The sequence below is a fragment of the Piliocolobus tephrosceles genome, chromosome 9, assembly GCF_002776525.5.
Source record: "Piliocolobus tephrosceles isolate RC106 chromosome 9, ASM277652v3, whole genome shotgun sequence".
Classification (NCBI taxonomy): Eukaryota; Metazoa; Chordata; class Mammalia; order Primates; family Cercopithecidae; genus Piliocolobus; species Piliocolobus tephrosceles.
Genome location: NC_045442.1, coordinates 44,968,718 through 44,991,106, shown reverse-complemented (window position 1 = coordinate 44,991,106; position 22,389 = coordinate 44,968,718). Strand labels below are relative to the sequence as shown.

Below are 22,389 nucleotides of genomic sequence, written 5' to 3'. Positions count from 1 at the left end.
AGGGATAGCATTAGGAGAAATATCTAACATAGACGATGGGTTGATGGGTGCAGCAAACAACCATGGAGCATGTATACTATGTAGCAAACCTGCACGTTCTGCACATGTATCCCACGAGCAACAGATGCTCATGATGGTTGTAAAGGATCAACTTTTTAAAAACATAATATATTTTTTAAATGTATAATTCTTTTATAAATACATTCACATTGTTCAAACTATAACCAATAGATTTTTTTGTTTGCTTTTTTTAACTTTCATTTTAAGTTTAGGGGTACAAGACCAGGTTTGTTACATAGGTAAACCTGTGTCTTGAAGGTTTGTTGTACAGATTGTTTCATCATCCAGGTGTTAAGCCTAGATTTCTCAGAAGGGAAAACACACCAAACATATGTTCTTAAAGGTCAAGGGCTGGGTTTTGTATAATAACTACACCATTATCTGTAGGATTTGAGACCTTGGTCAAAGACCATAATAAAATATTAATCTTTGCTGAATACATTCCCATATCTAACCATCTAGTCAAAATAGCTTATCCGCTGCATTTTTAAAGAATAACAGGTGGCCTTTTGTCATTTTATGCCTCTCTATCTGAGCCAAACTATATAATCATTTGCTTTATACCTTTGGCTCAAAAACTTTTATATGTTTAGGCTATCAAGAATTATTTTTAATGGTTCCTAAATCATTTTAATCCTCAGAACTACTTTGGCCAATATTTGTCTTTGTTAAAAGTTAAAGGTGAGCACTCAGTACTATGTGAAAATGAACGCAATATTTAATTTTTAGTTTTGTCCCATTAACATTAGATGATGCTCAGATAGTAAGCCTTTTCTGTAATGTAATCAATGGATGAGGAATTTGACCATTGTTGAAGGTTTTGTATATAAGAAGTCGATACAACGTTGACCAAAATATTAACCAGTCAGAGAAACAGAATCCTAACTATTTCTGAGGAAACTGTAAGTAGAACTTCTGCTGAACAAAATTGTTATTTGAATTATTAGATTTTTTCTTTATCCCAAGTGATGTATTTTTTAAAGGCTTAGATACTTGTTGCAGATTCACCTGTATAAATGTATCTGTTTAAATTACGGCTTATTTCTCCAGGATTTGATTTTTTTTGTGTGGACATTAGATTCTTAGTTATGGAAAGACAAATTTATTTATTATTACAATTAGTGCCAAATGTGAAAGTCTCATAATTTCTTAATTATTGAACTACAAATTTGTTTATTAAGTTCCTAATGTGAAAGTCTAGTCTCTATGATTCTTCTTTTTGAGAAGGAATAGATCAGTACTCTATTGTCATATAATTGACTGTATTAATATGCTATGTTGACTATTTAATATCATCCAAATCAACTGCTATTGAATTGAACATTATTAATACTATTGTGAAACTTTATAGGCTACTAAAACATTTATTTAAATTATAAACCTTTCAAAACAGAAGTCTAGACCAAATTATATAAATCTCCCTGGGGATGTCCCTATAAAAGCTGGCCCAGGGTCATACTGAAAAAGTATTACAGTGGGAAGAACGTAGCCTTTGGAAATAGACTAGATAGTTTCAAATACGGGCTCCACTACTTTCTCTATATTTGGTTGGGTGAGTCTTCTTTTAGCCTTACCTTGGTTATTTGTAAAATGAATAATATAACGCTACCTACTTCATAGAGTTGCTATGAGAATTAAATGAGATAATAGTAATAATAACTATATTTAATTAATGTTTATAAGATGCCCGTTAAGAACTTTACTTTTGTTATCATAATGAATTCCCCTAACATAGAGAAGTGTACTATTACAGGCCTTATTTTGTAGATGAGAAACTGTCTTAGCAAAGATAGTTCACTTCACCTATACCATGTTGAACACACAGTACAGCACACAGTGAACCCTCTGTATGTGTTAATTACTGGTATTTTCCTAGGACTTGGCAACAAGCATTTTGAGAAATTTATTCTGCCCTTGAACATCTTTGAGCCCGTTGGGGTGTTCTCCAACACAATCAGTAGGTTAAGTGTCCTAACTTTGCAATGGCAAATCACTTAATGGAGCCCATGTGGCTTCCTGAAATGTTTGATGAAAGCCTCTGGTTTGAATGTTCCAACACTACTGGTTAGTCTTTCTATATTAGTTTATCTCTGCCTATATTAGTTTATCTCTGCCTAAAATATCATGATAAAAACAAGGCTAAGTGAAAAACTGATTTTTTTTTTTTTTTTTTGAGACGGAGTCTTGCACTGTCTCCTGGGCTGGAGCACAATGGCGTGATCCCCGCTCACTGCAACCTCCGCCTCCCAGGTTCAAGGACTCTTCCGCCTCAGCCTCCCGAGTAGCTGGGATTACAGGCGCATGCCACCACACCTGGCTAATTTTTTTTTGTATTTTTAGTAGAGACAGGGTTTCACCGTGTTAGCCAGGATGGCCTCAATCTCCTGACCTCGTGATCCACCCGCCTCGGCCTCCCAAAGTGTTGGGTTTGCAGGCATGAGCTACCACACTCGGCCGAAAACTGATTTTTAAGAGATACCCTTAAATCTAATCCTATACTAAACCAGTGGGCAAACTATTAGATCAGAGAGTCAGATTTAGGCCTTTAGAGTTCTGGTCTGGCTTTACTGTAAATCAGGAACTATGCTATATGCTCTGCATGAATTACTAGAAATGGGTTTTACTGAAATACTATCAGCAACTGGCAAGTCACCACTTTTCAAGAATTCCACTTGAATCCAAAGATCCAAATGTTACAAATTCCTCACTGTATTCAAGTCAAATATTTATACATGTGATCTCCAAATATTGCTCCTAACATACAGTTTCTCAATAAATATTTATTGAATAATTTGTTTCTGACACACTAAAAATGAAGTGATTTAAAACTGTCCTCTACATGGCTTGCCTTCAAATAATTGAGGGCAACATCACTTCTCTACTGAAACTTTTTCACCAGCTTAATATCTGAGGATTCTCAAACTTATAATTGGTGACTACAACATAGAAGGAAGTTCAGGTGTTATGGGTCTAATATCAAATATAGTCTATAAGGCTAGGTGTAGTGGCTCATGTCCATAATCCCAGTGCTTTGGGAAGCCCAGGCAGGAAGATACCTTGAGGCCAGAAGTTCGAGACCAGCCTGAGTAATGTAGAAACACCCTATTTCTTTAAAAAAAAAAAAAAAAAAAATTAGCCAGATGAACACCTGTAATCCCAACTACCCTGGAAGCAGAGGTGAGAAAATCACATAATAACCTCAAATCAGTAAATGTTTCTGGAATAACTATTATAAACAACATTTAAAATCATCATGATGACTTTGAACACACATTATATAGAGATTGGATATAGAGAAGCCAAAGGCCCACACATCCCTCACGCAAAACTGGGCTCTCAAAATAAGCTGGCAAAAGTCTTAAACACAAAGCATAATAAGGACACATTGTTATGCCAATTAGAGGCTTTTTTCTTCTTCTTTTTTTTTTTTTTTTTTTTTTTGCCAATTAAGATTAATTCAGTATGGCTTGAAACCAAGTGGGAAATGTTCTTAAACAAAAGGAATCAAACAGTGAAAACATGTTAAACATTAAAAGAATTAAGTTACCTGTGCTGACATCCACATGTCCCAGTTTATTGCCAACAGAATATAATCAAACCCAAGCATTCCTCTATTTGGCACAAAGGTAAAATTGGCATATATATAAGCATTATGAAAGTATAATGGGTTAAACCATGGAACCGGTTTTTCTTTTCTTTCAGGTAGGTCCAAAATGTGGCTGCTTTTAACAATGGCAAGTTTGATATCCGTACTGGGGACTACACATGGTTTCTTTGGAAAATTAAATCCTGGAAGCCCTGAAGTGACTATGAACATTGTAAGTTACTCTGGGGAAAAACTCCATAAAACTAAAAGATGCTATTATTTAAAATCATAATGAGTTAAAGATTTTATATGACCAATTAAAAATAAACAGTAATATTCATTTATTAGATATATCTAAAAATCAACTAAAATTTCACTTTTTGGGTTTTCTTCCTCAGAGTCAGATGATTACTTATTGGGGATACCCAAATGAAGAATATGACGTTGTGACTGAAGATGGTTACATCCTTGAAGTCAACAGAATTCCTTATGGGAAGAATAATTCAGGGAATACAGGTATATATGAGCTTCTTTTCTTCCTTCCTTTCTCTCTTTTTTGCCTTCCTTCTTTCTTCCTCCTTCCCTCTCTCCTTTCTTCCTCCGTCTTTTCATTCTTTTGTTCTTCCCTTTTTCCTCCTTTTATTTCTTCCTAAAAATATAAGGTCTTGCTGATGCAAAAATAAGCTACATTTTCAGCCTTCAAGGAGATCATCATCAAGCCAATGAAATAGGTAAGTAAACGAGTGATTATAATAATATGTGATAAGCTCAAGCTACAACTGTGCATAGGATATTAAACTGCAAGTTTTAATAAAATCACCTACCCCAGCTAGGGGAGTCAAGGAAAGCTCACTCTCAGAAACAATAACTGGATGAAGATCTAGAGGATCAGGAAGAGTTAGCCAGGGTGTGTGTTGCAGAGGGGAAGAGGGGGAGCCAATTCAAGGCTCATTTCCCAAACACATACAGGCCAATTTTCACTAGTATTATCAAAAATTTACCTTTTTCTCATTGTAAAAAAGTTGTGAAGTACAAAAAGAAAAAAACATTACTCGTAATTTTACCACTCACATTTTACCAAATTTAACATTGTGCTGAATTACCTGAGAATATAATTTTTTCAATAGTTTTATTGAGATGTAACTGGCATATAATAAGCTGCTTATATCTAAGGTGTGCACTTTCATAAGTTTTGGCATCTGAGAAATCATCACCACAATTAAGATAAGATATTCAAAAATAATCAACTCAATCAGGCAAATGTATCTAATGCTAGTCATATGGAAGACTGTTTGTAGCCTCACGTTTATCCTAGAATAAGGAATGCATTTATAAAGTTTATAAACATTTTTCTTCCTTAGGCCAGAGACCTGTTGTGTTTTTGCAGCATGGTTTGCTTGCATCAGCCACAAACTGGATTTCCAACCTGCCGAACAACAGCCTTGCCTTCATTCTGGCAGACGCTGGTTATGATGTGTGGCTGGGCAATAGCAGAGGAAACACCTGGGCCAGGAGAAACTTGTACTATTCACCAGATTCAGTTGAATTCTGGGCTTTCAGGTAAACAAAAGGGACAATTAAAAATAAACACTGGGCTTTAAAAGCATAGGCATTTGCCCCTTCTAATCCAGTCCCATTTTAACAAATTACACTCCTAGTAGGAGGATAGATAAGTCACTTTCATTCTAAACCATTCTTGGAGGTCTTCCATGTACCTCATTCCTAGAGTAGCTTTTCCTTCAAACTTTCTGTGATCTCAGGAGTCTCCATTAGGGAATCCCTGAGTGTGCTTTTCCAAATGGAATGAACAATATAGCTGAAGCAAGGAAATTCACTGCCCCTGGAAAATTCCAAAGGAATGTCCATATGGACTCAAGAGAGATGTGAAAACCCAGTTGGGGGTAGGAGAACAGTAATCTGAATCATCATCAATAGGAGGGGTAGGGAGACTGAAATTCAGATGTCATGGAGAGATTATCACAGGCTTCTCTCACTGGTCTTCTTGTGCCTTATTCCTGGAATTTACTGATAGAGGTAGAGAACAGAAGAAAACCTGGCTGCTGATGCTAAGGCATGAAAGTGTTCCAAGAGTTCTAGCAGCTGAAAGGAAACCTGTGTGTCCCAGGTGTAGCGGGGAAAGGTAAAATGACATGAGTGAAGGCTGAGGTGCTGATGGGGCAGTAGTGGTGACAGTGACAGCCTTCAGCCTCATTCTGAGTGCACAGAGAAGTTTTAACAGGGGAGTGGCATAATACAGTTTTCATTTTCGAAATATCATGTTGGCTGATTTGTGAAAAATAAAATAGAGAAATATAGGATTTATATTAAATGACACTGGAACACAGCATACACATTATTATTAAATCTGACATTTCATTTCAGGGATGGAAATAATTCCCACTTACAGATACTATCTTGTTTGGATTCAACTGTGGCTGCAATGCTGCACTTCAGAAATGATGTCAGTTGTTTATAAGAAGCCGCCCCAAAGGGCACCTGACATTCACTGAGGGTCTATAAGCATCAATGTTTAGAGAATCCAGTTTTTTGTATCCCAAAGGGATCATTAGCTATAAATGCTTGAATTTTAGAAACAATAGCAAGGAAATGTATTCACTTTCATTTTGTCTTTTTCCTTTCAGCTTTGATGAAATGGCTAAATATGACCTTCCAGCCACAATCGACTTCATTATAAAGAAAACCGGACAGAAGCAGCTACACTATGTTGGCCATTCCCAGGGTACCACCATCGGTAAGTAATGGCAGTCAAGGCCAAGTGGTTTACTTCTCATAAACATTTTCCCAGTGGTTATGGTAGGCATGTTAGCAACCACATTAATTGCTTTTCATTCATTTAATGCCTCCAACAACACAATGACATATGGACAATTATAATTCCTATTATATGGGAAAACAAAACAAGGGGATACAGTTCGTGCAAGGTTATATGGATTATTACCAATAGGGTAGCTGAGGCAGTCTGATTCCCAAGCACATACTCTGAAGCATTATACCACACAGCCACCGAACTGAGTTTTATTCATTTGAGCGTATTTATGGGGCAGGCTCCTATGATGTATCCAAAGAATACAGAAATAAATAAAATAGATGAAAATTTCTGCCTTTGTACCACTTATACTCTAGAGATAGGAGGCAGAGAAACTAAAAAAGGTTACAAAGTAAAATATAATATATTTTAGATAATGGTAAAGCTATGGAGAGAAAATAACCCAGTGAATTACATTAGAGAGCACCAGAGGGGTTCACAGAAATTGTAGATAGGTAACACAAGCACTCTTTGGGTAAAGCCATGATGAAGGTCAGAGAGTGAGTCACGTGCCTACCTCGTAGGCATCAGATGTTCCAGAAAGAGAGAATAGCAAGTGAGAAGAATCTGAAGCTGGAGCACACCTAGTTTGTTCAAGGAACAACAGTGAGGCTATGCCTTGTGTGAATAAATCAAATTGAGAAAGAGACAGAGTGAGAGATGAGATCACAGAGGTTGGGGAGGAAAGACTGTTCAGGGCTCTTTGGCTGTTGTAGGGATTTTAACTTTCATTCTGAGAAAAAAAGAAAACTGCAGAATAACTTTGAATTGAAGAGTTACATGATTCATAACAGGATCCCCTTTGTTGCCAGGGGCAAAGGGGCAGGAGCAGAGAACCAATTAAAGGACGCATATAGCACCCATGTGGGAGATGGTGGTGACCTGGATGAAGGGTGTTCTTGGAAAAACCATTCTTCCACAAATAGAATCAGACTACATATTATATAGTTGTCTAGATGTGAAATGGTTTTTTAGGCCATTCTTGAGTCTCATCAGTATGTCATTATTGACAGTGGGAGGGCCTTGCCTATGTAGCTATACTGCAGAGTTAAACTTGATAACTACTTGATCACATCCTCATCTGCTAGTATACTACTGCTTACAAAATTAATTACTGAATGTATTTACTATGTACAGATATTTGGATTCTCTTGGGTCCTCATTTATCAAGCATTTACTATGTGCCAAGAATCATGATAAATTCTTTCTTTACATGATTTACTTCCTTTAGTTCCTAACAACCTAATGAAGCACTCACCACTATCCTTGTATTTCAGACAGGTAAACAGTGGTTCTTAGAGATTAGGTGGCTTGTCCAAGCTCACAAAACTAATAAACCACAGAGCCAGGATTCAAATCGAGTTTCGTCATATTTTAAAATTCTACTCTTAACCTTTCCACTTATATACTCTACTCATATTAAGTGTTAATTAATTATCTCATTGTGATGATATAAATTTAAATTCATAAAAAATATAACACAAATAACTATTTTTTGTAACCATGTGAGTATCCCAAATTTGGCCTATTTTCTAAGGTCAGATAAGGGTTTATGATAACTTTTAAAACGTTCCAGCCTCATGTCTCCATAGAAAAATCTATGAAAATAAACAAATATACCAAAATCTAATCACTCTGAGCCAGCAGAGATGCCAAGTTCTCATGTTGTCTCAAACACCATCCTTAGTAAGTCCAAAATAATGTCACACTTGTACAAACAAACAAAACAACAACAACAACACACACACACACACCTTTTTCACCAGTTCCTTGTTCTTTTTCAGGTTTTATTGCCTTTTCCACCAATCCCAGCCTGGCAAAAAGAATCAAAACCTTCTATGCTCTAGCTCCTGTTGCCACTGTGAAGTATACAGAAAGCCTTATAAACAAACTTAGATTTGTTCCTGAATTCCTCTTTAAGGTATGCAATTCTCTTTAATTAAGTGAATCTAAGATACTCGATTGCCCATGGATTTTAAAGTTATAGAAAGAGAACAGAGTTATAAAAAGAGAACAATCATTTTTATATCTAAAAGTGGAACTGTATGCATCTGTATTATTTCTTTGATAGCACTGACCATGTTTGAATCTCCTCTACAGCCTGCGAGATCCCCCTTTCTTTCTTTGTTCTTGATTAGCTTCATGTGGGTCAGCAATGCCTGGGAGTAGATTTGGTTTTTCACAGATGGTTTATCAAGCACTCTACACAGTTGTGTCCAGGCTGTGATTCCACTCCAGGAGGAGGGAAGAGGAAATAAAACCAAAACAAAATAGTCAAATAAAAAGACTAACTCACTCGGGACAGAGAGACTGGAAAGAGGAGGGAAAGGAAGGAAAGGGAAAAGGAGAAGAGGAGGAAATAAATCAATGATTGAGTGAGGCAAACACCTTGAGATCTCTCATGGCTTTCCCTTTTGGCTTTCCTAAGAGCTCCTTCATCTTTAAACGGGGATTTCATAAGTCAGTAGTGTGGATTTCAATACATTATAAATATTAAGTGCCTTATGCAGTAGGCACACGTTATCAAATTAATCTTTTTGTTTGACAGTGCTTAATATCCTAATTCTCTCACTCAGTGAAACCAACACACACACACACACACACACACACACACACACACACTCTTTCCTTTAGGAGAACGGTTTAGCCTCAGGCTATAAAATATAATGATTCCATTTCCTTCTATAGTTTTGTACTATTCATCTCTTTTCATTCTGTATTAATATGTATGTCTAAAGCCTAAGAGAACTTACCTATAGGCAAACTACATTTGGAAAACCTTTATTAAAATCTAAAATTTTGTGATGACCCAGATATTTTTATTGGCTACATTGATTGAGAACTTCTTTCCTACTTGTACTCAGATTTTCTGATAGGCAATGCAGACGTTGATTAAAATTTAGAAAAGCACTAGACCTCAAGTTAGAGGCTTGGGTAAGGATTCTAGGTATAATCGAGCTTTAATTAGCCCAAGACCCTGACTCATATTAACCTCATGTTTCCTCATGTATAAAATAGAGTTGACAAAATATCTGCCTTCCTCAAAGAGAACTGGGGCAAACTCTTTCTATTCTTATACTGAGCCTCAGTGCCTCTGTAAAGGCTTTGCTGAAAATATGGCCAAGTCACCATTTCTCCTCCCAAACTTTTCACAATTTATTGTTGAAATCTCACATCTTGGCACTTCATTATGACAGTCTGCATGTATTTTTAAGATTTTATCCCACAACCCCTATCACCCCAACTAGATTGTAACTCTTTATGTCTTATACTTCCTCTCAGCAGCCAGTACTGTTCTGTGCCACAATAGATACCCAGTATTGATATCTGTGCTGCCCATTTCACAGCTTTCTTGAGGGAATTAACTAAATGAAAGTACTGGAAATTCCTAAAACAACATGTAAAAATAAGAATATATCATCATCCTAATCACACATGTATAAGTAGATTAGATAAATTAGTGAGTCTTTTCTGCAGCTTGATTGCTACAACCCTCTAATAGTGCCTTTATTTTTCAGATTATATTTGGTAACAAAATGTTCTTACCACACAACTTCTTTGATCAATTTCTTGCTACTGAAGTGTGCTCCCGCCAGACACTGGATCTCCTTTGCAGCAATGCCTTATTTATCATTTGTGGATTTGACAGTAAGAACTTTAACGCGGTTAGTATGCATTTCAATTTCTATATTTTGAGCAACATCTTTGATTACTTGTTTCATTGCCACTTAGAAATGGTACTTTATGAGAACTAGGAGTAGGTTCAGAACTGCGATATCCTGATAAACATGAGAGAAATCACAAATCATTGCTCCCAATTTCGTCACTTCCGGCATCCTTTCATCACCCCAATTGCCCCTAAAACAAATAAACAATATGAAGAAAAAAAAAACAATTTACTACTCAGTTATGACCACCTAAATACTAGGTGTTACATTTAAATTCTGTATGAGAAAGGACTGAACCATATATTTTAGTGGCTCCTTTGTGAGAAAAATGTCTTTATTGAATAAATGTTTTCAATAAGTATTTCTAACGCTGATAGTAATTTCCATAAATCTTACAGACCATATTTCTGAGCAACTATTTATGTAAGACTTTGCCCATATTCTTTTTTTGAGATGGACTCTCACTCTCTCACCGAGGCTGGAGTGCAGTGGCGCAATCTCGGCTCACTGCAAGCTCCGCCTCCCAGGTTCACACCATTCTCCTGCCTCAGCCTCCCAAGTAGCTGGAACTACAGGGGCCCGCCACCACGCCTGGCAATTTTTTTGTATTTTTAGTAGAGACGAGGTTTCATCACATTAGCGAGAATGGTCTTGATCTCCTGACCTCATGATCCACACGCCTCGGCCTCCCAAAGTGCTGGGATTACAGGCGTGGGCCACTGTGCCTGGCTGACTTTGCTCATATTCTTTATCTACCTTTTCATTCACTTTGTATTGAGTTCGAGTTTCAAAACATACGTGACAAAATACACTATCATAAAGTAGTTAAGACTATGGATTTAGGTCAGTTTAAATTCAAACCCTACATTTGGAACTGAGTTAAACTCCTCTGTCTTGATTTCCTCATCCACAAAATGGGCTATTGTGAAGATCAAATGAGCTAGTATGTTTAAAGCATATAGAACATTGTACAAAGCATATAGCACATAGTAATAACATATAAGGTTTTCTACCACTATTCATAGACAACTATCTCCACTCAAAATTGTCACTTTAGTTATATAGTCTGTAGTAGAATAATTTATAATCCTTTGGGTATATACCCAGTAGTGGGATGGCTGGGTCATATGGTACATCTAGTTCTAGATCCTTGAGGAATTGCCATACTGTTTTCCATAATGGTTGAACTAGTTTACAATCCCACCAACAGTGTAAAAGTGTTCCTATTTCTCCACATCCTCTCCAACACCTGTTGTTTCCTGATTTTTTAATGATTGCCATTCTAACTGGTGTGAGATGGTATCTCATTGTGGTTTTGATTTGCATTTCTCTGATGGCCAGTGATGATGAGCATTTTTTCATGTGTCTGTTGGCTGTATGAATGTCTTCTTTTGAGAAATGTCTGTTCATATCCTTTCCCCACTTTTTGATGGGGTTGTTTGTTTTTTTCTTGTATATTTGTTTGAGTTCTTTGTAGATTCTGGATATTAGCCCTTTGTCAGATGAGTAGATTGCAAAAATTTTCTCCCATTCTGTAGGTTGCCTGTTCACTCTGATGGTAGTTTCTTTTGCTGTGCAGAAGCTCTTTAGTTTAATTAGATCCCATTTGTCAATTTTGGCTTTTGCTGCCGTTGCTTTTGGTGTTTTAGACATGAAGTCCTTGCCCATGCCTATGTCCTGAATGGTACTACCTAGATTTTCTTCTAGGGTTTTTATGGTATTAGGTCTAACATTTAAGTCTCTAATCCATCTTGAATTAATCTTCGTATAAGGAGTAAGGAAAGGATCCAGTTTCAGCTTTCTACTTATGGCTAGCCAATTTTCCCAGCACCATTTATTAAATAGGGAATCCTTTCCCCATTTCTTGTTTCTCTCAGGTTTGTCAAAGATCAGATGGCTGTAGATGTGTGGTATTATTTCTGAGGACTCTGTTCTATTCCATTGGTCTATATCTCTGTTTTGGTACCAGTACCATGCTGTTTTGGTTACTGTAGCCTTGTAGTATAGTTTGAAGTCAGGTAGCGTGATGCCTCCAGCTTTGAAGTCAGGTTGCGTGATGCCTCTTTTGACTTAGGATTGTCTTGGCAATGCGGGCTCTTTTTTGGTTCCATAAGAACTTTAAAGCAGTTTTTTCCAATTCTGTGAAGAAACTCATTGGTAAGAAAGTATAATTCTATGAAGTGTTGTAGTTACTTGTCATTCCATATGTGGAGTTTAACAGAGAGTAGCCTATCCTCATCACACTAATAAAAGGTAGAACAAATTACTGCATTCCATTAGTGAGAGTCATATAAGTAAAATAATAGTAAAATAAGACAAAGGAAATTGGAGATGCCATCTTCTGCATAATAATTTGCAGAAGAGAATCTTCAGTCTCCAATGAAGGTAGCCAATTTGTTTCACTCTGGCTACAGTCCACTGTATTAATGGCATTAAAAGTCACTATGAAGTGGCCCTCTGCAACTGGAGAAAGGAACTTCAGTTTGCTGCCTGGGGTTCTGCAAAGCAAGAGGCCTGTGTGTGAATATTTAACCTACAGCACTCTAGCACTGGGTAGAGAAGCATAAAAGCTGAGAATTTAGACTCAGAGACCCAAATTAAAGTATCTGGCTCCATTCTGTGTGGATCTTGGACATTTCTCTAAACTTCTTTGTGCCCCAATTTTCATTTTGATAAAATGGAACTAATAAGTTCTCCTCATTAGGCAGCTACAAATTAGATGGGTTAACACATGCAATTGCACCCTGCAAATTCTGAAGTGACATACAAATGTGTTATTCATATCCTTCCAGTAAATGCTACCTTTAAACACTTGACCTGAATCAGAAAACATAAATCTTTACTGTTTTTAAGAAACTGAGTATGTGTCTTCGTATGCATATAATATGTGTGTGTGTTGATTTCTAGAGTCGCTTGGATGTGTATGTATCACATAATCCAGCAGGAACTTCTGTTCAAAACATGTTGCATTGGACCCAGGTATCCTTTTCCAAATGCTGTTAAAACTTATTTTGTAGGTCTCAACCCTTTTCACTTTACCTAAACACATTCTTAAAATATCCTGCTGAGTACACCTAGAAGGTAATTTTTCTGGCACTGATTACCATACAAAAGTAACTATGAATTTATTTCAAAGAAGCAAATGCTTTTTATGACTTAGCATACAAGAAAAATTATTTTGAGTGAAGCTGCATTTAAACTTACATAAATACCTTGTCTTAGATTATTAATCATCTTTTGGAATAAGAAAAGTGTTTCTTAATAATTGTTTAAATTGAAAATAAACTGCTTGGAAATGTTTGAATTTTATTTTTCACAATATAATAATTTTTATTTGTTTGTTTTTAATTTCTCTATGTTAGGCTATTAAGTCTGGGGAATTCCAAGCTTATGATTGGGGAAGCCCAGTTCAGAATAGGATGCACTATAATCAGGTAAGCTTCTTAAAGTTGGAATTATTCACATTTTGAACAACACTAACTATTTAAATGTAAAAGAAGAAATTATGTTAACTGCGCAACTATTTTCCAAAGGAATGTTGATGTGCTGTCTCCCATTCTCCCACATGACTACGCATTCATTCTCTGGTGGCTAGGCTCATTTAAAGCTGCCCTCAAAGTACTACATCCCCATGTGTGAGAGACTTCCCAGGACTTACCACTACCCATTGCCACTACACAGACCTGTCCCATATCCCAGATCCCCAGCAAACTGTCCTCTCCTTTCTAAAGTACAAATACCTGATATAATAAGCTAATAATTCTAACTGTTCATGAGATAGAGTTGGAATTTCTGGTCTTCTTAAACATTATCCTTCCCTTTGTTGACAGCCAGAGGAGTGATTTCTCTGGAATATATTCCCAAACAAAAGAAAAAGATGCTGTGCTTGCCAGTCAAGGCTGGAAATATTTTACAATAGGCAGAGGCCTTTGGCATAGGCAGACATATTAAGCAGTCCTCTCATTTGTTGTACTAAGAATCCAGACTTAGGAGTTTATCTTGTCTTCAGTCAATATGAGTTTAGGCAATCATTTCTTCATCTCTTCACCCAGGCTCAGGAAGTTGTTGACAGGATTTAGTGCTATAATATCTATAAGCTCTTGGCTCAGTGTAAGCTCTCGGGTTATCACTGACTATTTTTGAACAAGGGAAGTACCCTATAGTATTTTGTAACCTTCTCTTCTTCCTTTTCACCACATCCAATTTTTCCATCCAAGTAGTAGCTGAACAACTCTACTAATTTTCATCTGTTTCCATGACTCAAAATTTAAAAGGGATTGATATGTTTTAACAACAATGTCCTATGTGTAGAGAAGGCGTCCCCCAACCTTGATTTTGCATTTTTGATGTCTTTAAAATTTTCAGAATAGCATGAGATAAAACTTCTGTTGAAAACATTTTTTTCCTCCACCATCACCTTCTCAAGTCTCCAAAGCACAGGCTTGCTTTGAGTCTCTCTTTCTACTGGGCTCTAATACTCATAATCAGAGGACTACATCTTAGAGGAACAAGAAACCCAGTCCCCAAGTCCACCCTTCTTCCAACCAAACCAATAATATAACAAGTTGGTCTTTAACTAACTGAAGCAGTGACACTAATTTAAGAGCCAGGGCCAGCATCTAGAAAACTCTTTGAATAATAGGATATAAGTAAAATAAACTGGGTTTATAATTATGAATATTCTCTATACTACTCCCTTTTCTCTAATATTTAGGAAATATAATAGAAATCATGAAAATATTAGGGAAAATTACATATCATAAAATATTTTGCTATGGTAAATTGGCTATTACACAAAAGGTGAGAATACATAAACTCTGAGTATATTGGATTACTATTCTTGAAACTATGATCTAAAAAAATTCTAACAAAATTCTCTTTGGGCAGCAAGAAAATTCGAGATAATTCTCTTATTCCCTTTTCTGCTTTGTAAACCTCTTTAAAATATATGTGTGAATTGTGATTTTCGAGAAATAGGACATGGGGATGATAATACCCTTTCTCAGAATTTGAAGCAACATTTTGTAAATACTCAGGTAAGTATTCGACAATTACAGTTCCATAACTGAAGCAACTGGCCTATCCCCTGACCATACTGGGAAGTCAATACAGAGCCAAAATAAATGACTCGGGACATTTTAAGATCATATTTTAGAGTGTTTGGGTAGAAACAACCTATTAACAATTAGAATCTAATCAAATCCATTTCCTTTAGCTTGAGTTGCAATCTATGTTTAGTTTGTAAGACTTACTGTCTGAAGCCTTGCTATTCAGAGCATGGTTTGGAGCCAATGGCATCAGAATCACCTATGAATGCAGAATCTCAGGCTCTTCCCCAGATCTACTGAATCAGAATCTTTACCTCAACAAGATCCTCAGGTGATTCACAGGCCCATTAGAATTTGAGAAGCACTGATCTAAAACATATTGCATTCACTTTGCTCTGTGGATAAAGGTGGTTTTTTCTGTGCAATCATTGCTAGAATTCACTTATAAAACTGTCAGTTAGTGTTATACACTCTACTTGAAGAATAAGTACTGGGTTTAAAGTGTGGTTACCTAAACTCTGGTTCTTTCTCTTGTCTTTTCTAGTCCCAACCTCCCTACTACAATGTGACAGCCATGACTGTACCAATTGCAGTGTGGAGTGGTGGCAAGGACCTATTGGCTGATCCCCAAGACGTTGGCCTTTTGCTTCCAAAACTCCCCGATCTTACTTACCACAAGGAGATTCCTTTTTACAATCACTTGGATTTTATCTGGGCAATGGACGCCCCTCAAGAAGTTTACAATGAAATTGTTTCTATGATATCAGAAGATAAAAAGTAGTTCTGGATTTAAAGAATTATCCATTTGTTTTTCCAAGATACTTTATTGTCTCATACATAGTATTTTCGTAATGTTTAACACTCAGTGCTTGTTTCTGTAATTCTGACTTTAGAAATATATTGGCATCAACAAACTTCCATTTGTCATTTTGAATTTTTTTAATTTAAAGAAATTTGATTTTCACCTGGAAATTTATCTAGAAATACTTGAGAGAACATATTTCTGGGGAGGTGAAACTTCTCTTCTCATTTTCCTGTTCAGTTTCTCTTCTGAACTCACTTATATATGAGCTGTGAGCCATAAGTGTTACCAAAGGACAGTGTTGGCTTCATATTCACTCTGCTTATGTACGCTTGATGCTGAGTATATTGCTTTCTATTGTTGATGAAGCCGAGTCTTTCCATCTGTGTAGTGGGGCCTATCATTTGCTATTTTGCAAATTTAATCCCATGAAAAGGTCAATTGGGATGTAAACTGGATCAACTCACTTTCACTTCCCAAGGAGTGGAGAGCAAGGATAGTTTGGGAAGCAACAGATGATGTCAACCCTGATTCAGGAATTTGAGATGAAAGGGGTACGCTCTATTATTACAATTATTGTTCTGCCCTCATGTTTTTGGGTCTTAACCACCAAATAGGCACCAACTAACCAAATTATTTTTGAAATCTCTGCCACAGTGCTGGAAACCACAGAATCCAGAAACATCCCCGCTGATATATAAGTTAGGATGTACAACTGCCATCAGCACCAAAAAAAAAAAAAAAAACAACTCACCCAAACTTTCGAAATTTCGAAAAACACACACACACAGCCTTACCTTGGAAATTTTATTAACCCCACAAATTTGTGACCTCATTTTATGGAATTAAGTTATTCAGATCACACCTATTATGCTATGTTAGGGTTTGATGTATAAAATATAAATGAGATAAGGAATATCTTGTACCCAGCATAGTGTATAGAACATAGTGAGTACTCACAAAAACTTGTTAACAATGTTTATTATATTGTCACATCCCTCAACCTTTGTTAGGAAGCCCCAAACTTATTTGTTTTAAGCAAGAAATTGCTAAAAGAAGATAACTTGGGAGCCTTTATTCAATATTTCAGTGAACTTTGTCGGCAGACTTTACTAAGCTGACATGAACATGTTGGTGACTAGTTACAAATGTTCATGGTGGTGGAAACAGTTAAGGACTCAGATGTTTTATCAACTCTACTTCCTCGAGAAAAGAACAATCATTAGATTCTTGCAGTCTCCTATGCTTTTCAGCTAACTGCCTTTCTTTTAGTCAGTACTCAGCATCTACATGCAGTTTTGGTTTGGATTTTGAACACAATTAAATACTGTCTTATTGCTCCCACAGCAGCTTTGCTATCTCTCATTTGTTAATTTGAACTGTCAATATATCAGCTAATTTTTAAGAGTTTATTTCTATCTGCCTGCTGTAATCACTCTTTGGGCAACCTCCTGCCATGTCACACTCAATCATTTCAAACTCAAATTCATCATCCCCACGTCTCTGAGCCAAATAAGTGTCAAGTTAATGAAGTTCTCCGAGTAACCAGGGAGTGAGACTCTGGAATCAACTTCGATTACTGCCTCTCCTTTAGTTATCCTTTCCCTTTGTAAAATAGAAACTGTTTAACATATATAATTTTAGACAGAACAGTTTAATAATCCCCTTTATATCCATTACTCAGTTTCAACTATTATCAATACATAGCCTTATTTCATAATCTGGTTTTATCTGTATCTCTAGCCACTTCTGTCCTCTCATCTTAATTTGAAGCAAATCTCAAGCATCACATATTTCATCCATGAGGATTTCAGGATGAACTGCTAAAAGATAGTCTCTTTTTTAACATAATACTGTTATTACATCTAAAATTTTAAAAATATCTAGCCAGTGCTCAAATTTCTAATTATCTCATAAATGTCAAAATGTTTTATAGTTTGTTTAAATTGAAATTCAAGTAAGGCCTTTATCTTTTATTACTTGATGTTTTCTTGTGTTTCTTTACATATATAGGTCCCTTTGCCCTTGCCCTTTTTATTTTATTTTATTTTATTTTATTTTATTTTATTTTATTTTATTTTATTTTTATTTTTGAGATGGAGTCTTGCTCTATCACCCAGGTTGGAGTGCAGTGGCATGATCTCAGCTCACTGCAACCTCCGCCTCTTGGGTTCAAATGAATCTCCTGCCTCGGCTTCCCCAGTAGCTGGGATTATAGGCGCATAACACCACGCCCAGCTAATTTTGTATTTTTAGTAGAGATGTGGTTTCATCATGTTGGCCAGGCTGGTCTCGAACTCCTGACTTCATGATCCACCCACCTCAGCCTCTCAAAGTGCTAGGATTACAGGCATGAGTTACTACACCTGGCCTTGTTGTTGTTTTTGTTGTTGAAGAAGCTGTAGTTTGTGTTGTTGTTATATACCATTGGAATTTTGCTGATTATATTCCACGTTCCTCGCCTTTCATATTTCCTGTAACTCAAGCATTCTTAACCTCCACACTATTGATATTGTTGGTAAGGTCATTTTTTCCCTTATTGAATATCCTTTTTTATTATTTTTACAGATTCAGGGAGTACAAGTGCAGTTCTCTTACATGGATATATTATGTAGCAGTGAAGTCTGAGCTTTTAGTGCACCCATCACCCAAATAGTGAACGTTGTACCCAGTAGGTGATTTTTCAGCCTTCAAGGTAATTTTTTTTATTGTTGGAGTTGTCCTGAGTATTGGAGGATGTTTAGCAATATCTCTAGCTAGATCCCGGCAGCACACACATCCCAAGTTGTAACAGTCACCTATGTCTCCTGACATGGCCAAATATCACCTTGGTGGCAAAATGCCCACCCTACTCAGTTAAGAACCAGTATTGTAAATTATAACCTTAATCAGATTAAGATGTTTCTAAAATTTTATTTTATAGACCGTATGGTGTTCTTCCATAATGAGGCTGATAATGCACAGCTGTTTCTCTTTTTCAGAATGTCAGAGACTACTGCTTTTCAATACACAAACCCAAGAGTTAATTAGGAGATTAAAAATGGTGGCATTCCAATTTGATCAGTTCTTCATTTATTAACCGAATACTTCCATAAAGAGGAATTGTCCTCATGCATCTTTTAGTTATCCAAAATGCATGATTCTCTCCCTTTACGAATTTCCAAAATTGACTTTTCTTTGTTTAGCATTATAATAAATATATGGTTCTATGCATGTTTGATGTTTCAAATCAGTAAGGATAATAATCCTAATGGTATAATGAAAATTATACCCTCTGTTACTTGTGAGAGCTTCTATAAGTTGGCTCCAAAGTTCTTCTACCAAAGCTGTCATCCTGAATATGTTTGCTGCTTCTGCTCAATTATTTCCTTAAGAGGTCCCAATTCCTGTTTAATGTGGAATTTTACAAGATCATATTCTATAAGTGAGGATGATCGTTGTTATTAGGTCATTATTTGTAGGACTTTTCAATGCAGAGAATTATGAATTTTTTTTGAGATAAGATTTATCAGTACTTCATATTTATTTGTTTGTCAGATAAAAAAATACATCAGCTCTTCATCTCCTTCTCCATCATGATAGCTGTCAACACACAATGCTTGAACTGTTAAAGTAGCATTTTAAATGGTCTACCTTTCTCTTGTCTCTGCTTAACATTCCAAATTGATTCCTAAAATCCTCTTCATTGTTCCACCTAAGTTCAAATTGTTCAACCTACCCTGTAAAATCCTCACGAAGCTGGTTACTTACATATACTATCTCTTTTCCAACTACTTTAACTAGTAGGCTCCCTTCCAGTCAAGTTTTCTCTTTATTATGCCTCAAATACACCTCTAAACTTGTGTCATCATATTGTTGTTCACATTTCCCTCCAAAACTCCGTGTAACTTGTCTTGGGGCTGCAGGTAGTTTTCTATGCTTTTGTGCATAACTCACATGAAAATCAATATATATGAACCGAGAACTGTGTTGCAATCTAAAACCCACTAGAAATAACATGACTTATATTTTTTAAAATCACGGCATTTTAGAATTTGAAGAGATCTAAGCAATTATCTAGTCTAATCCTATTATTTTCCAAGTGAGGATATTAAAGTTCATAGAAGTTCAGCACCTTGATAAAGGTCATACAGCTGGCAGTGTTAGAGATGGAATCAACATCTCCTAATCCAAGTATTCTTCTCCTTTTGCTGCACAAGGCTGATATGAATGGCTCTGTTACAGTGTCAAATATTACTAGAGTTGTCTGAGGGAGAAAATGGAAGGGGGGTTGCTAAGGGTTTTAGAAAATATTATTCAGGGTAATACTGAGTATCTCAGCTTCTAGAGTGTACACAGAAATCTGGTAAAAGAAAAATGCCAGTTGAATGTCAGCTTTCTCTGAAAGTGTGAGAAAAAGTGAGAAGTAGCAGTTAGATATTAGAAGGAAAAAGGAGGAATGGAGGCAAGAAGGAAGTAAAGGAAGATATTAGAAGACACAGAAAGGAATTTGAACTTCCAGGTGCAAACATTACCTGCATATCTCAGTTGACCATTATCCTAGCCCTACTGGAAAAATTCTAAAAGCTATATATAATCTAAACCAAACCAGAAAAAGTATTTAAAGCATACAAGGAAGATGCCACTCTAGAATTTTCTTTTGAAAGTAACATTCTGAAGAACAAATAAAAATACAGATGAGGCCAGGTGTGCTGGCTTAAGCTTGTAATCCCAGAACTTTGGGAGGCTGAGGTAGGTGGATCACCTGAGATCAGGAGTTTGAGATCAGCCTGGTCAACATGGTGAAACCCTATCTCTACTGAAAATACAAAAATTAGTAGGGTGTGGTGGCACACGCCTGTAATCCCAGCTACTTGGGAGGCTGAGGCGTGAGAATCACTTGAACCCAGGAGGCAGAGGTTGCAGTGAGCCAAGATAGTGCCACAGCACTCTAGCCTGGGCAACAGAGACTCTGTCTCAAAATAAAAAAATAAACAAACAAACAGAGGAGATTAACTATTTGCTGAAATAACCTACCCTACAAAGTAGTTTACAAGTGGGTTGCTGATGATAACCGTGAGTCCAAAATTTCCTTAAGGATTTTAAATTATCACTAAAATAAACAAACAATGCAAAGTATCATAACGAGGTAATCTCATAATAAAATCTATGGTAGGTATGGATAAATGAAAGCCTAAAACTGAGAGTATTCTAGCCAGTGTGAAGGTAGAGAAGAATACATACATTTTCAAGCAACCCATTTAACAAAATTGTTATGAACACAGAGAGTCAGAGTGACCTGGATTCGAGTTCCTGGCCAGCCATTTAATAAATGGAGAAAGTTATTAACTTCATGAGCTTTAATTTCCTTCAGTGAACAGTGAGCGTTTAACTCCCAGAGTTGTGAGGATTTTTGTGTTTATTTCTTGAACAAATATCTATTGAATGACTTCTTTATATTGAGTATTTTAATATAATTAGTGCATGATCCATGGTATTGCTTAATTAATATTACCTACCATTATTGGTTTTATAACTGCAAGGTATTACTTATTAGGATTATTATTCCTTTGCTCTTACATATTAAACAATCTTCTTATAATAACTTAAAGGCTATTATAAGTTACTATAACTTATAGTAGGTGAGTCAAGTTAGACTCATCTCGTAAGTGGGAAATTGTTAGAACAGCCTATGTAAGTATCTGATTACAGAACAATGGATAATTTCTCGGCTCACATAAAACATTGATACTCTGGCTTATCAGGTCTTCTTTGTGGTTTTGGCTCATATAAATCAGTTCCTAGAAGCCTGATTACCTTTCAGTAACCTAATAAAAGCATATTCATAAGTGTGCAAAGCCAAAGCTTACATACAATTATTGAACCAAGTAAGTCCAAATCTGAGAAGCCAGCCAGCTTCCATTTAATAATTTTATTTTAATATTTACATTTTGGCACTTAGTAAATTATATTTCTCTGAATTTTAACCTTCTTGTGTACTTACTTCAAGGTTTGTTGTCAAGACCGAGAGTATGTGAAAATTTTTGTATGCCTGTATTCATTTGGTTTCCCTGCTCATTCTGCCCAGGCTCTCTTCTCATCTGTTTATATCATCCGGTTAATATGTGTGAGTTAAATATTGAACTCACAGATATGGTTGGTCTGGAGAGCCAGCTGGATGATATGAATTGCCATATCTGTGAGTTCAATATTTAAGAAAAACATCTATGCTTTTCTAAATTTCCTCAATTAAAAGTCTTCCTATAAATGCTAAGAATCTGTTGTTCTTTATTGGAGTAAACCCAATTCATGTGTGCCAGTAGATTACCTGACTTACTATCTTACTGTTCAGTCAGTACCTACTAATTGGAAAGGTATGATCCAATAATATTTACTGGGAGTTGAGTGGCTCTGCTTTG

The 22,389-nt window shown here is 36.2% G+C and overlaps 1 protein-coding gene across 4 annotated transcripts; it reads left to right on the top strand.

The window, feature by feature from the left end:
• The first annotated feature begins 807 nt into the window (after positions 1 to 807).
• LIPF (lipase F, gastric type) lies at positions 808 to 16,104 on the top strand. Of its 4 annotated transcripts, none has more exons than XM_023225193.2 (11): positions 912 to 962; positions 1,937 to 2,017; positions 3,763 to 3,878; positions 4,045 to 4,162; positions 5,008 to 5,206; positions 6,289 to 6,398; positions 8,258 to 8,394; positions 9,992 to 10,138; positions 13,049 to 13,120; positions 13,504 to 13,575; positions 15,734 to 16,104. In XM_023225193.2, exons 3-11 carry the CDS (start codon positions 3,774 to 3,776, stop codon positions 15,968 to 15,970), a joined length of 1,197 nt encoding a protein of 398 aa, XP_023080961.1. In that variant the 5' UTR covers positions 912 to 962; positions 1,937 to 2,017; positions 3,763 to 3,773; the 3' UTR covers positions 15,971 to 16,104. The 4 variants fall into 4 exon arrangements, with proteins under 4 accessions (XP_023080959.1, XP_023080961.1, XP_023080962.1 ...); XM_023225195.2 differs by having other exon boundaries at positions 913 to 962; positions 5,107 to 5,206; positions 15,734 to 16,103; XM_023225191.1 differs by lacking the exon at positions 1,937 to 2,017 and having other exon boundaries at positions 808 to 962.
• The last annotated feature ends 6,285 nt before the right edge of the window (positions 16,105 to 22,389 follow it).

Excerpts from the sequence above, each read along its gene's own strand:
- LIPF (XM_023225191.1), top strand. The coding sequence starts at position 3,774 with ATGTGGCTGCTTTTAACAATGGCAAGTTTGATATCCGTACTGGGGACT. Across the intron at positions 3,879-4,044 it reads CTGAAGTGACTATGAACATT|AGTCAGATGATTACTTATTG; the intron begins GTAAGTTACTCT and ends TTTCTTCCTCAG. Across the intron at positions 13,121-13,503 it reads ACATGTTGCATTGGACCCAG|GCTATTAAGTCTGGGGAATT; the intron begins GTATCCTTTTCC and ends TCTCTATGTTAG.